Consider the following 15,834-nt stretch of genomic DNA (forward strand, 5'->3'; position numbering starts at 1 on the left):
CCTAAGGACATAATAACCATAAATAATTTTTTTAGATATAAAAGAACAGCCAAAAATTAGAACTGCAACTGCAAAAAAGAAAAGAAAAAACAAACTTAGAATAGTTGGACCTTAGAAGGATGATAGCAACGCATTCGTATCAAAACTTTGTATTATTGTTGCTCATTGCTCATTTTAATCTTTTTTATTGTAATCGAAGATATATACCTTCTTCTTTGTAGGTTCTTCATTTATTTATTTTTCTTATTAAATATTTATCCTACCTTTGGACTGGAACTCTAAGAAATGACTTTGACCAAGTAGTAACACACTTTAAGGCTTGCTTGGTCCACCTACTATTAGAGATGGAATAGAGTTCTAATTACAAATTCTGCAGAACAAATAGTTTCAACTAAAATTTTATATGTGCATTAAGAAATTTTCTTATATGTTAAAATAATTTATTCATAACACAGTAAAAAAAATTAGAATTCTAAACTCATAAACTCAAAATTTTGGATCCGTTGCTATATATATATATATAGCTGATCGCTTTGTAAAAATCCTTCACTAAGATTTAAGAATTCCTCAAAAAATTCTAAAATGACTGGTTGTATGTTCTAATTAACGAGTAACAAGTATGCACGTCACCCTTAATCATTTTATAAAACAACACATGCTCACGACTCATAAAATAATTATAACCAAGATATATATCAACTTGTTCATATAGTCAAACCAAAAAGGGACAAAAAGATTATTGTAATATAAATTGAGCTTGTTGTACTTCTTTATTTTTCACAAGAACAACTTTTTTCTCAATCCCACCTTATAGTAAATTGAACTTTTAGAAATTCAGATATTAGCTAAAAGTTTCAATATTTGGTCATTAATACTATTGAAGAAAACATACAGTATAAGATTTTAATCCAATTATCTATTGCAAATGGATCCCATAGAGTTTTTTTTCTAATAAGGTTTTGACGAGGCACATTATCTATGGACATCCAAGGGAGAGTGTTATAAGAAAAATCAAATTATGGTGGATGTCTACTCTTCCTCCATGATCTTCTCAAATGCTTAATGACATATTCAATGACATATTTCTATGCTTAATGACATATTCAATGACATATTTTTCTTCACTTTTCATGCCTATATAAAGGCCTTGTAATAGATAGGAAAATACACACAATTGAAGAAGAAAATCTCTTCCTTCTCTCTATCTCCATTTCTTGTTCATGTTTTACTAAATTACTTTTATTTCATAACAACATGTCTTGTTCATGTTTTACTAAGTTGCTTTTATTTTATAACATGTTATCAGCACGAATTGCTCATTTCATAATCTTCTATGTCAAGACTATGTAAGTTATAAGCAGGCAATGAGATCAAGTACAATGAAAAATGTCTTGGATGATAATACAAAGATAAGTTTTACATCCATCTAAACCCATTCATATTTTCATATCTTTGCATTAACTTTATGTGCAGTGTTTAGTAAAAATATTTTTTTCAATTGTATCCAGTGAAATAAAGAACGAAAAAGGTATGTCTTTATTTGCTACATCTCTTATAGGACAAAGATAATATTCTAACGTATATATATGTTCTGACCTTTTACATACTATGATAGATAATTATTAAGGTAATTTAGTAATAATATTTTTACCATCACCTGATGTATTTCATTGAAAGCAAAATTATCAAATATGTAGGCGATTTTACAGTACCTTACAAATTTGGCATTCGAATATACAATCAATATAAACTCAATATAGTTATAATTTATAATAGTCACAGTTATGCATTAAGCCTTAAATATTTTTGCTGGAAACATAAGCCTCATTCCTCCGTATTGGATTTTTTTTTGTGAAGTTCTTATAGTCTTTGAAATATAAGTGGTTATAGGTTATCTGCACCTTTTTCCTAATTAATTTATTAAAATATAAAAGTGATTGTATCATTTGAAAACAAAATGGCATATATATCCTAACTAGCATTTTTGTTGTAGAGGAATTGTTTCAAGATTGAAATAGTTATATATGTCTTCTTGAAAGTTAATTTACTTATGCCTATAATTATGAAGTAATAATATTTTAAAGGTTCGAGTGTGAGTCCTAGTGAATTTTGGCCCATTAAAAGTTTGAGGGTAAGACAATGGGTTCAAGTCCCAACGCACTATGTTGATGAAATGATGTTGGATTCAAGTTCCAACGCATTATGGCCTAGCATGCCTTTATATGGGTAAGGCATTGGGTTTGAGTCCTAATGGACCATATTGATAATAATAATAACTAAAGAAAAAATAATGTAATTTTCATGAAAAAGCATGAAACTTGTCCCATTTGATTTACTCCATTCTTGAAGTGAATGTGATAGCAGTGCATGATAAGTCTAAATAAAGACAAGTGGTTGAACAATGAATGTGGGCGTGCGAAAGGCCAAAATAATAATAGTTATTACTATGGTAATTATAAAAAGGGAGAAATTCTTTGAAGAGAATGTGACTTGTGATAAATATTGAGATTGCATACTCATTCCTGAAAGTGAATGTGAAAATATATATATGATAAAGATTATGCATAATAATGTACTTGTGCATAGTTGGATAAATACTACAACTCACCTCTAAGGGAGGTTTGAGACAAAGAAAGATAATGAATATTATTGTGTAGTTACATAAATATATCATTGGTCGCATGCATATGATACGCCAAAATATATTTTGTCATGCCTTATGAAAGTTATTAAAAGCAAAATTAAAGCAAAAAAATTATTTTGCTTGTGATGATTTTGAACATTACAATTATTATGATATGATTCTCTTTGTGAAGGAGACATTCATTATATGGATGGTGTGACAAAAGATCTTGTAGTACAAAAACAGTTAAGAGTTCTGAAAGAACTAATTTGTTACTACCTGGATGAATGAAATTGTTCATAACATTAATATTGTAGTAAGTCTCAAAAGAAATATTTTGATTTACAAATATATTAGCCAAAGTGGTTGGCATATTGAGACTATAAATGAAAAGAAGATTGAATATCTTTATATTACTATAATCATACCGGATAAATATGAAAGGTTACCTGACTTTTCTTTTATTTGTACTACACAAGTATAAGCATGATGATGCAATCACAAGCCACAAGTAAACTAGAGGTTTACTGAAATAAATATTAGTTGGCATGACCGGTTGACCATCTCGGTTCAATTATGATGCGAAAAAATTAATTGAGAATTACATTGGCATATATTGAAGAAATATAAGATTCTTCAAGAATTCTCTTGTGCTGCTTATTCTCATGATATACCAGTTAAAGGTTAGGGATTGAATCCCTTGATTTCTGGAAAGAATAAAAGGTGATAAATATATGGGCCCAGTCACCTTCCATGTGGACCGTTTACTATTATATAATTTTCATAGATGCATCTATTTTATGGTCACATATGCATTTGTTATCAACTTGTAGTTTGGCTTTTGCAAGATTGATTGCTCAAATTATTAGAGCACAGTTCCAGAATATAAATTATGATAATTTATCTTGATAATACTGGTTTAAATCCAAGTTGGTTTAGTAGAAATTGTATGCCTCCAATTATATCTAAACCATTGGTTATGAGAACAAAATTGCCAAAATAAAATTTGGTATTTGATGTATTATTTAATATACAACAGCACTTGTAAGCATCTAGCCAAGTTATGATAAGTTCTCCCTATCACAATCGGTTCAGGGTCAGGAACCAAATAATTTTCATCTAGAAATATGAATGTGCTATATGATTTAATTGTTCCACCACAGTGCACAAAGATAGATCCCCAAATAAGGCTAGGGATATGTGTTGGTGATCCCAATAATAGGGGGAGAAAATGGGCAGCTGAAAAAGTAATGCATGTAATGAATTATTATGAGTACATCGAGATCCTCGTACGAGAAAATGTGAACTTGAAGTTCAAGTAATAATTCATTTGCAAAATATTGCCGGGCGTATTTGCTGACCCAAAGCTAAATGTCATATTCAGCTGCTAATGCTCCAAATAAAATAAAGTCCATAATGAATAGAGTCCATGGCATGCATAAAGCATAATAGACTAATCGGTTCCAAAGATAAAACTCCTTGAAGAAGGAGAGGAGCAAATGTTCAAGATGGTCATAATAAGGAGGCAAGTGCTCTAGAAGAGCACCACGACATAACACTTCATAAGACCTCATGGGAGAGGCTCAGGTACCTGAAAATAATAAGATAAAGAGATCTCAATAAGTTATGTCTTTATTGAATAATAGTAGAACCGATATAAAATGATCGTCGACGATATTGTTAATATAATGTAGCGCTCAATATTATTAATATTGACGAGGATCTTGAGCTCAAATCTGTCATGAAATTTGGACAGATAAATAATTGGCCAAATGAAAAATACGCAATAAAAATTAATTTCACATGAAAAATATGAAGTTGGACGGATAGTCCCAACACCTGAAAGTGTAAAGCCAGTTGAGGTATAAATATGTTCTTGTGCGAAAAAAAAAAAAAAGAAGGTCAAGTCGATAGACATAAAGACGACTTGTGTCACAAGAAGATTTGTAAATATCCTGGCATTGATTATATAGAGACATGTTCTCCTGTGGTGGATGTCGCCATTTCAGGTTTTAATCTGGCAATACAAGAAAAACGTGATATGCGTATAATGGAAATCATTGAAGGATTTAAATTGTTCTGAAGCATATTAAGGTTTTCAAGTAATTTATTAAATAAAGCTTCAAAAGTCCTTATACGGATTGAAACAATTAGGGCACATGTGGTATAATCGCCTGAGTGAGTACCTGTTGAAAGAAGGGTACAAGAATGATTCAATTTGTCCTTGTGTCTTTATAAAAAGATGTGGATCTAAATTTGTTATAATCACCGTGTATGTTGATGATTTAAATATCATTGGAACTCCTAGGGAGCTTCCTAAAGCAGTAGAGCTTCCTAAAGTAGTAGACTATCTAAAGAAAGAATTTGTAATGAAATCTTGGAAAGACAAAATTTTGTCTTGGTCTACAAATTGAGTATATGAAAGATAGAATTTTTGTCCATCAATCAACATACACTAAAATGATTTTAAAGCGATTTTATATGGATAAAGCACATCCATTTCGACCTCATGAAAATAATGAAGAGCTTCTTGGTCCTGACGTACCATATCTTAGTGCAATTGGTGCACTAATGTATCTTTCTAACATTACAAGGTTTGACATAACTTTTTCAGTTAATGTCTTAACAAGATATAGCTCTGCTCCTACAAGGAGACATTGGAATGGAATCAAACGCATATTGCGGTATCTAAAAGGGACTATCGGTATGGGATTATTTTATGGAAATGATTGCAGTCCCGATCTTGTTGGTTATGCCGATGCTGGGTATTTATATGACCCACAAAAGGTTCGATCTCAAACAGGCTATGTGTTTACATATGGAGGCACTTCCATATCTTAGAGATCGACTAAGCAATCAATCGTGACTACTTCATCTAATCATGATGAGATAATTGCTATTCATGAAGCAAGTCGAGAATGTGTATGGTTGAGGTCTATAATACACCTTATTCGAGACAAATATGGTTTGAAGTGTGACAAACCACCCACAATTTTGTATGAAGACAATGCAACATGCATATCCCAGTTGAAGGGAGGATTCATAAAATGGGATAGGACAAAGCACATTTTACCAAAGTTATTTTTTACACATGATCTTCAAAAGAATGGTGATATCAATGTGCAATAGATCCGTTCAAGTGATAATATGGCTGATTTGTTCACCAAATCTCTACCGACGTCAACCTTCAAGAAACTAGTGTACAAGATTGGGATGCGAAGGCTCAAGGATGTGAATTGATGCTCTCATCAGGGGGAGTTAATACGCGTTGTACTCTTTTTTCCTTACAAGGTTTTGTCCCACTGGGTTTTCCTTGTAAGGTTTTTAACGAGGCAACCAAAAGGCGTATTTCTAAATATGTGTACTCTTTTTCCCTCACTAGGATTTTTTTTTCCCATAGGGTTTTTTTCTAATAAGGTTTTAACGAGGTACATTATCTATGGACATCCAAGGGGGAGTGTTATAAGAAAAATCAAATTATGGTGGATGTCTACTCTTCCTCCATGATCTTCTCAAATGCTTAATGACATGTTCAATGACATATTTCTATGCTTAATGACATATTCAATGACATATTTTTCTTCACTTTTCATGCCTATATAAAGGCCTTGTAATAGATAGGAAAATACACACAATTGAAGAAGAAAATCTCTTCCTTCTCTCTATCTCCATTTCTTGTTCATGTTTTACTAAATTGCTTTTATTTCATAACAACATGTCTTGTTCATATTTTACTAAGTTGCTTTTATTTTATAACACAGAGAACATTTTATCATAATTTGTTTATTTTTACATTAATCAATATATACTAGTATACTACTCATCTTTTATACTGGACTTAATGTCAATAAAAACTTTTACGTGGCCGAGTTGTTCCGTGACAAAGGTAAGATACTAATTAACAGTAATTCACATGTCCTATAAAAACTTCGCAAACTAATCTACTAAGAAAATGGATTCAGACCAAAAAAAAAGGGGAAAGGTATACCATGGACTAGAGCTCCACTAATGTTAGTATGTTACAATAATACCAACAAGAAAATTTGACAAAAGTAGAATAAACAAAAATTGTCAGCTAGCTAAAGGATAGAGATATTACTATATTAGGTATGCACAATCTGTGCTAAAAATTTACATCAAATCATAAATGTCATATATGTGTCTCTCACACATGTACTATCACTTAAACATAATTAAATAATATATATTTTTACTTAAAATTATAACTTTCAAAGTTAAATTTCTTAATTTGATATAAATATCCAGTTCAGTTAAATTGCTTAATTTGTTCAGTGTCATGTTGCTTCTGATTGCTGTACGGTGTTATCAACCGTAGAGGATGAATACCCAGTTCCCGTCTGATTCAGCCGCCGAGAATTGGTCAAAGCCACAAGCTTTGACTATCAAAAAAACTTGGAAAATTTTATTCCTAAAATTCCACGGTCAAAAGTACCTTTTAGCTTCCTAGAAGAAGCCTCAAAGAACTTAAGGCCAAGAATTTATAAGCAAACAGACGCAACCTTTTTTTGTATATAAAATCTAAGCATTCATCATTTTTCTCCTCTTAAATTTTTTTCAAACCAGTACCCAATAACCTCTCAAAAAGTTTGAATTTTTGTTTTCTTGAAAAAATTATATGGCTTCTTCAGGTGGAAATATGAATACTTTTATGAATTCTTTTACTAGCAACTATTCTTTTTCATCTTTTAGTGACCTTCTTTCTGAAAATGATAATAATAACATGAGGAGTAATAACAGTTCTATGAACCAAGAAAAGAATTCATTGAATTGGGGGTTCAGTGATCAAAGAATGAATCAACAAAATAAAGATGAGGTTCCAAAGTTTAAGTCATTTCCACCTTCTTCTTTGCCAATGATTTCATCTTCATCACCGGCTTCTCCTTCTTCTTATCTTGCTTTTCCTCCTTCTTTAAGTCCATCTGTGCTTTTGGACTCACCAGTTTTGTTTAACAATTCCAATGTAAGTTCTTTGCTAATTTCTTGAAATGATTTACATTTTGTTGAAGTCTATACTTTTTCACTGGTCTGACCAAGAATTTCCTTTTTATTAATTTTGAATTGTTTTCAGCAGACTCTTCCATCTCCAACTACAGGGAGTTTTGGTAATTTGAATTCAAAGGAGGATAACTCAAGGATCTCTGATTTCTCTTTCCAAAGTAAGGCTGCTACTTCATCATCAATGTTTCAGTCTTCTGCTCCAAGAAACTCATTGGTATATTTCTTTTCCTTTTTTGTTTGGCTTCTCCTACCATATTTAGACTTTAGTTGTTTGTAAAATATGTGTAACATTGACTAGTATATCTTTTATGAAACTTTAAAAAATGTCAGCTTATCAGGTTAAATAGCAGTTAATTGTTGAACCATCCAAAAATATTCCCTCCAATGTTTCAATTACATAGAATCCATATTATGCCTATGTCTTTGCTGGAAAGATAGTTTTTCAGATGAAACTATATTTTGTGCATTTTGCTGGTCATGACATGGAAGCAAGATTGCACTTTGCAATAAAATATAGAAGACTAAAGTCTTACATCACCAACCATAAATTGTTTTCTTTTCTTTCCAGTTTCCTTTCTTTTGAAAATCTCTAAACTTGTTTTTGTGATATATTAATTGGATGAAACAGGAAGACTTAATGACAAGGCAACAACATGCCAACCAGCAAAATGAATTCTCCACAGTAAAAACAAGAGGGGTGAAATCAGAAGTGGCTCCAATTCAAAGCTTCTCCCAAGAAAAGATGCAGAGTAATCCAGCTCCAGTACATTACACTCATCCATCTCAATATGTTAGAGAACAGAAAGCAGAAGATGGATACAATTGGAGGAAATATGGGCAGAAGCAAGTGAAAGGAAGCGAGAATCCACGAAGCTATTACAAGTGCACATTTCCTAACTGTCCTACAAAGAAGAAGGTTGAAAGGAATTTGGATGGACACATTACTGAGATAGTTTACAAGGGGAACCATAATCATCCAAAGCCTCAGTCCACTAGAAGATCGTCTTCACAATCTATTCAAAACCTTGCTTACTCCAACTTGGATATAACAAATCAGTCAAACGCGTTTCTTGATAATGCTCAAAGAGATTCCTTTGCTGGGACAGACAATTCTTCGGCTTCTTTTGGCGACGAGGACATTGATCAAGGGTCTCCTATCAGTAAGTCAGGAGAAGATGATGGAAATGAACCTGAGCCAAAGAGATGGTAAGCTTAAAACAAAATCTCTCAAATGTTTCCCTTTTGTTAGTCCTTGATATGATAACTGATGTTCTGTTATGGTAATTGTCCTTTCAGGAAGGGTGACAATGAAAACGAGGTCATATCATCTGCAAGTAGAACAGTAAGAGAACCGAGAATTGTAGTTCAAACCACAAGCGACATTGATATTCTTGATGACGGTTATAGATGGAGAAAATATGGACAAAAAGTTGTCAAAGGCAATCCAAATCCAAGGTGAGCAATCCCTATACTATGAACATTAGCTCTTTGTACATAACAATAACTGCATCTTAATATGCAGAGAATTGAATCAGCAGTTTGAATAAATAGCGAGCTAACGCACATTGTCCTTTCTTATTCATAGAAAGCTTCTCATTTCATGGCTTCTAATTTTGATTACTTGTGATGAAAAAGTCAGTCTTAATGTTGGTCATTTGCTTATATCTCTGTAGGAGCTACTACAAATGCACATTTACTGGCTGTCCAGTTAGGAAGCACGTGGAACGAGCTTCTCATGATCTAAGGGCAGTGATCACAACTTATGAAGGAAAACACAACCATGATGTTCCTGCAGCACGCGGTAGTGGAAGCTATGCTATGAATAAACCTCCATCAGGCAACAGCAACAACAGCATGCCTGTCGTTCCGAGGCCTTCAATGTTGGCTAACAACTCTAACCAGGGAATGAATTTTAACGACACATTTTTCAACACAAGGGTACAAACAACACAGAACCAACCACCCATCACCCTGCAGATGTTACAGAGCTCTGGAAATTCAAGTTATTCAGGATTTGATACCTCGTCGGGATCTTACATGAACCAAATGCAGCCCATGAATAATATCAAGCCGATAAGCAAAGAAGAACCTAAAGATGATTTCTTCAGCTCTTTCCTTAACTGATATTTTCTCCATAGCAAATTGCAACAGATACAGATTTCCATTTCAATTCATTGTATTCAATGTAATTTATGATAGTTTTTGCCTGTAATACCTAGTAGGATTTAGGATTCCAAATAAGAGTTAGTCCATTTTTTAATTATTTTCTTGGCTATAGATTGGTTGGCAGCTGTAATTCCCCATTAAGATATTTGTACAACATAAATCTGTGAAAGTAAGGTAGGACTGAGGCCTCATTGTAGAAAGTTGAATTTTATTTGTTTATTTTTTGTGGAAATTTGAATATTCATTGTTTAGAAGTTAACATTCAGCCTTGCGCCTCAAGATTTCTCATTTCTGTTTAACCATAAATCAAGTAGATATTTCCACCAACCATACCAAGATTCTTTTCTAGACTTTGAAGCCAAGTAGATTTAAAACATCACTTTCTCTGCCAGTAGCTAAATACATCAGTTAAGCTTTGTCCTTCAGTGTCTTTTCATTGAAATCTAACATTTGCTACAACAAAATTGACTCCATCTGATATGATATTTCAGTTCTTGAAATTTTTAGACTTCAACCAAATTGATATACCAAAAGAACCACACAACAAGATGCAAGAAGAGCACTTGTTTAATAAACAAAAAGTCTTTACAAACAAATGAATTTGTACTGTGATTTCTTGCATACAGGTTTCAAGAAAAACAGTGAATATATTTCTTGCTTTGACACAAATATACGAGGGCAGAATGTGGTGGTTTTGATAACAAATAAAGGAATTCTAGAGACACAAAAAAATTCAATAAGACAGTATGTTCGATATCTTATCAGATGTAGGTTTGATTTGAAAGTTTATATCCAGCAATGATAGCTGAAACTGCCAGAGCTAGAAATGCAATGAACTCCATGCTAATTGCTGAAGCTGAAGAATCTGTGAATATGTTGTCATTATTTTCTCTCATCTTATTTGTCAGTGGCACAGCAGATGATGCAGCTGATAGTAATAAGTATGCCATCAACTGCAATTCAATCACAATCCCAAATCAATGGATAATTCACAGAGTTAAACGAAATTCAATTATGCATATCCATGTGAAAATCACAAACCTGATCACCAAAAAATTCTAGCAAAGCTAAATTCTGCCGCGAAAATGCTTCCTTGCTAGTTGAAAGTTCATGTACTTGTCTCACAACTTGCAATCCTGTATACAATGTGGACAGAATTGCTATAGCTAGCACATACCTGCATTTATCCACATTCAAAATGTTGAGGACATAATTAACTAAATAAAATTGTGATTTGTCTAACGCCTTAAATTTTTAGATGAGATGGTCATGTAGTTCACATGGTACCACAACATGAAAAAGAAACCCACACATAATGGGACGTGGTGAGGACATATTTAAGTAAATAAATGTGTGTTAGAAGAGATGGTCATACAATTTAACACCAAAATCTAATTGAACTTCTAGATCATAAATATAAAATAAAATAAAGAAAACAGAACAAAAACAAAAATCCATGATCATGGTGTAAAATGAAACTTGTACGGTTCGGTTGTACCTATATTCTTCATATCTATCAAAATCTTTCCAATCACCATGTTTATTGCTAGCCATGATAATGAAAGCAAGTAATGAGAAAAGCAAAGCAATACAACGCAAACCCAAAGAACCCCTCTTCAGCAAATCTTCTCTCTTCCATTTCCTGATGATGTGTCCCACACCGGTTCCGGCTGCCGGCGTCTGGCTCTCCGTATCTCCGGCGGCCGGAGGTGCAGTTGGTATTGGTGCACCAACTGTTGCCTTTTGATCATTTGGATCTGACATATCTTAAAAACTAGAATTATTTACCACAGAAAATGTAATTCGTCAGAAAAATTTGAAGAATTTATTATGGGGTTGGAATTTCTTGGTAGAAAAATGAAGAAAAAGAAATGGATGATTGAAAAAGGAAGTTGAAGTGCCTTAAAGGCAAGATATTTGGAAAAACAAGAAACAAATCTTTTTGTGCGTTGTATTTGACAACTCAATTTTGTCTTTCTATTTCCTTGAGGATTATTCTAGATTGAAAAATTATGATAACTATGAAGAGTGTATAATTATTGTTTTTTAGTAATACTCCGTTGCCAGAAAGTTATATTAACAATTAATATGATTGAAAAAGTAGAAATGATTGGCTAAGGATGAGCTGTGGAAAAGCTTAGAGTTTTCGGATTGCCAAGATGTCAGTAACGAACTTCCGTTGTTGCCGTTTTGCGTGGATTCTTAGTGGGTCCTGCTGAGTCTACGTGGACTCCATGTCAGTTTGGCACATATTTAGTATTAATATGATTAATCTGGCTTTGCATCTTATAGGCCTACTGTAGGCATCTAAAATTTATTGAATTTAAATCCAATAATTATTTGTATTAAAATTAAATCCAATAATTTTTTAGATTATGTTTAAATTCAATATATATATTAGTCCAAATAAATATTATGGGCTAATATAATTGGATTAATTACTTAAGTCCAATAAATATTGACTGGGCTAACCTATTTAGTTGGGGTACAAGTGATGAGCCCACTTCATTAAGCCCAAGATGTCATCTTCCTAGATGCCCAGTTTGGTGCCACGTGTCATATGATGTGGCACGCCAAGTCAAGCGGAAGAGCTAATAGGATCATACCACGTGTCAAAATGACAAGGCATGCCAAATCACATTAAAAGGCCAATGAAATCGCGCCACGTGTGCAAGTGACATGTTCTGGCCAATCAAATGCGGCCTTGTCACACTTCAATTTGATTGGTCGGAAAGAGTTTGTTCTTATCATAACTCTTCCCTCCCACAACTATAAATATGGGTCTTCATAACTCAAAAAAGACACCAGAAGTTATAACAAGAAGCAAGAAAGAGCTCGTGGATCAAACGCGCAAATTTCTCTGCAAGTTTTAAGCTACAAGCAATCAAGTTCAAGTTCAAGCTCAAGCTCAAGAACGAAGAACTTCAAGCTCAAGAACGAAGAACACGTCAAGATTCAAGGAGTACGAGTTCAAATCAAAGTTCGTGCTAGTTGAATTCAAGATCATCGTTCGTGGAAACAAATATAGATTCAAGATCAAGCTCAAAGGCCCTTGAATTTATTTACTATTGGAAAGAAGAATCAGAGGATTCATAGAGATTGTACACTCAAATATTTGAAATAAAATACTACGATTGTTGCAATATTTTTCAGTCTCGATTATTTTCCTAACGCAAATTTATTGTCTACCAATTCTGGCATGCCCAGTGGGACAATCTCTACCTCTCATATTAACTTTTCAATCACCAAAGTTTAAGAACATCAAAATGGTTTCAAAGAAAATCAACCCCGGATCAACTTCCAACAAGGCTGCTAACTCTAGGTTTTATATTGATGTGGAAAGCATCCTCGATGTTAGCTTTGGAAGCTTTGGACCAGTTACGAGGAGCAAAGCAAGCTCTTTAGGACAACAAGCACTCCAAGTGTCATCCGCATCAACCCCTGTTTTTGGATCTTCATCCTCAAGAGGAGCAAGATCCTCCACAAACGCACCCGAAGGAGGAAGCAATGTTGCTGAAAAGATCAAGAAAACTCTTGCTCTGCTTGACCTCACCGGATCTAAGAACTTTGTTGTGAAGGAAGATAATGATGCTTCAAGTGATGGATCCTCCCAACTTACACTGCATAGTGTGAGCCATTCGAGAATCAATTTATGTGACAATCCATGCTACTCCCTATCATCTACAACAATCATGCAAGCTATGGTGACAAACACTTCATCGAGAAATGCATTGTTGGAACTGGGTTGGAACGACAAGCAGCTCTAGATTCGGGGGCTCTTGCTTCATCTGTGGAGGAGCAGTTGGCGAACTTGACGGAAGCAATCGCTAGCTTGACCAAGTGCATGCAAAATCAAGATGCTAGAATTGACAAGCTAACAGACAAGGTGGGAATCTTGATGGAAGAAGAATCCACCCATGCACCTGGCAAGCTCCCAGAAGTTCCAGAGATTGATTCGCCCCCGATACGAGTAGCATCCGCTAAGGCTATCCTTGTCTCATCTGAAGGGATGATTCCCATCGATCAACTGAAAGAGTTCATTGAAGGAACTATTAAGAATAAATATGAAGTTGCTGCCAAGTCCTCCCTTACATACGCAAAGTCGTACACTGCAAGGATCGATATGTTGAAGATGCCTGCTGGCTATCAACCTCCAAAGTTTCAACAGTTTGATGGTAAAGGCAATCCAAAGCAACATGTGGTGCACTTCGTTGAGACATGCAACAAAGCTGGGACTTATGGAGATTACCTTGTCAAACAGTTTGCCCGCTCGCTAAAAGGAAATACTTTTGATTGGTATACAGACCTCGAGGTGGGATCTATTGATAGCTGGGATCAACTAGAGCAAGAGTTCCTCAATCGCTTTTATAGCACAAGGTGCACTGTGAGCATGGTGGAACTCACAAATACTCGTCAACGGAAGGGTGAACCAATTATCGACTTTACCAATCGTTGGAAGAACGCAAGCCTCAACTGTAAAGACAGGCTTAGTGAAGCTTCTGGCATAGAGATGTGCATCCAATGCATGCATTGGGGATTACTACATCTTGCAAGGTATCAAGCGTAGCACATTTGAAGAACTTGCAACTCGTGCCCATGACATGGAATTGAGCATGGCTTCCGCTGGAAACGAAAGGCTGCCCATCTATGAACCTCGCAAAGGGAACGACAAGCAAGAAGTCAGGAAGTGGGGCAAGTTCAAACCCAAGTCTGAAAGCAAAGAAGCTATGAATGTCAACACGTCACCTGTAAAATTCATGACGAAAGTGAGCAAGAAGCAGAGTATGAAATCCACTTTTTTCAAGATAAGCCAAGTGGAAAGTTGACTCTAAAAGAAATGGAAGAGAAAGAGTACCCAATTCTGGATTCTGATGTGCCAGCTATTTTTGAAGAACTCCTCGAATTAAATGTCATTGAGCTTCCGGAGATGAAGTTGGGAAAATAAATGACCCAAATTATTGCAAATACCATTGACTTGTGAGACACCCTCTGGAGAAGTGCTTTGTCTTCAAGGACAAAGTTATGGACTTGGCTCGCGAAAAGAAGATCGTGCTTGAAGATGAGAAAGCAAGCGCAAACCAAGTCTCTATCATATTTGGTTCATTCAGTCCAGACAAATTATGTAGTTTTAAAGAAAGTAAAGATGAAGAATTACTGGAGAACAACAAAGTTGAAGACGATCAACCTGAGGATTATGAAGGTTGGACGTTGGTGACTCGTCGTAGGAACCATAAAAGGAGCCCACGAGAAGAATCAGTAGAACTGTCACGCCCCAAAACCAAGGAACGCGACCGGCGCTCAACCGAGTGAACCCGGCCGAGCAAGCCTATTAAATTTTATTCTACCCAAACTTATTCATGAATAAAGAGAATATATAAGTTTTCATTAATCAACCAATAAAGTGATCATGTTGCAATACCAATTTCTTACCATCAGTTACTTTATTTTTAAGTCTCAATTCCAAACACATTTTTCATAATCTGAAGTGGAAATAGTAATTCAAGCACAACACACGAGTTTGACTTCCCCAGAACCATTATACAACCCACACTATATCTATGGAGCCTCTATAGATAAAGATGAGTGCAATGATAATGCCGGCAACAAGGCCCCGGCTATACCTCAAACAGAATACACAAAGAGCAAAAGATACATGACCCCGGCATGAAGTGGGGCTCACCAAGTCAGTTGGGAAGAAGGTGTGCTGCTATCACTAATCAATATCTCCTGCTGTGGAACCACCTACATCTATTTAAAAGATGCAGTGCCCCCGGCAAAAGGGACGTCAGTACCGTCGAATAGTACTAGTATGAAAACTAAACACTAATTTAAGAATTCAGAAATACAAGATGAATATGATGAACCAGTGCAACAATAGAATAATATAGATAACCGTTTAAACCATAGCAAGCTTATTAAAAGTTATAAATAACATTTATAGGATTTAAGATGAGATCCTCTGTTATATCTTCACACAAAGCGGCCCTGCCGCCTCACTCCGATGTATGCAGGTGGAAGTGTACATA

The 15,834-nt window shown here is 34.6% G+C and overlaps 2 protein-coding genes across 3 annotated transcripts; one reads left to right on the top strand and one right to left on the bottom strand.

Moving 5' to 3' along the window:
* Nucleotides 1–7,172: 7,172 nt before the first annotated feature.
* LOC107803442 (putative WRKY transcription factor 26) lies at nt 7,173–10,073 on the top strand. 2 transcript variants are annotated; one of them, XM_016627164.2, is made up of 5 exons: nt 7,173–7,604; nt 7,713–7,856; nt 8,271–8,848; nt 8,939–9,097; nt 9,316–10,073. In XM_016627164.2, the coding sequence occupies exons 1-5, from the start codon at nt 7,260–7,262 to the stop codon at nt 9,764–9,766; spliced, it is 1,677 nt and encodes a 558-aa protein (XP_016482650.1). In that variant the 5' UTR covers nt 7,173–7,259; the 3' UTR covers nt 9,767–10,073. The 2 variants fall into 2 exon arrangements, with proteins under 2 accessions (XP_016482650.1, XP_016482656.1); XM_016627170.2 differs by having other exon boundaries at nt 7,716–7,856.
* A 284-nt stretch (nt 10,074–10,357) lies between these two features.
* On the bottom strand, nt 10,358–11,706 carry LOC107803455 (CASP-like protein 4B1). Its single transcript, XM_016627178.2, has 3 exons — nt 11,307–11,706; nt 10,850–10,985; nt 10,358–10,761 (listed from the first exon to the last, which is right to left on the bottom strand). The coding sequence occupies exons 1-3, from the start codon at nt 11,570–11,572 to the stop codon at nt 10,570–10,572; spliced, it is 594 nt and encodes a 197-aa protein (XP_016482664.1). The 5' UTR covers nt 11,573–11,706; the 3' UTR covers nt 10,358–10,569.
* Between the last annotated feature and the right edge of the window lie 4,128 nt (nt 11,707–15,834).

The sequence above is a fragment of the Nicotiana tabacum genome, chromosome 2 (genome assembly GCF_000715075.1).
Source record: "Nicotiana tabacum cultivar K326 chromosome 2, ASM71507v2, whole genome shotgun sequence".
NCBI classification, from domain to species: Eukaryota; Viridiplantae; Streptophyta; class Magnoliopsida; order Solanales; family Solanaceae; genus Nicotiana; species Nicotiana tabacum.

What these genes read in the sequence shown, in the direction of transcription:
- LOC107803442 (XM_016627164.2), top strand. Translation starts at nt 7,260, where the DNA reads ATGGCTTCTTCAGGTGGAAATATGAATACTTTTATGAATTCTTTTACT. An exon ending in TTTTGTTTAACAATTCCAAT is followed by an intron (nt 7,605 to 7,712) that starts GTAAGTTCTTTG and finishes AATTGTTTTCAG; the next exon opens with CAGACTCTTCCATCTCCAAC. An exon ending in CTGCTCCAAGAAACTCATTG is followed by an intron (nt 7,857 to 8,270) that starts GTATATTTCTTT and finishes TGGATGAAACAG; the next exon opens with GAAGACTTAATGACAAGGCA.
- LOC107803455 (XM_016627178.2), bottom strand. Translation starts at nt 11,572, where the DNA reads ATGTCAGATCCAAATGATCAAAAGGCAACAGTTGGTGCACCAATACCA. An exon ending in GATAGATATGAAGAATATAG is followed by an intron (nt 10,986 to 11,306) that starts GTACAACCGAAC and finishes GGATAAATGCAG; the next exon opens with GTATGTGCTAGCTATAGCAA. An exon ending in TAGAATTTTTTGGTGATCAG is followed by an intron (nt 10,762 to 10,849) that starts GTTTGTGATTTT and finishes ATTGAATTGCAG; the next exon opens with TTGATGGCATACTTATTACT.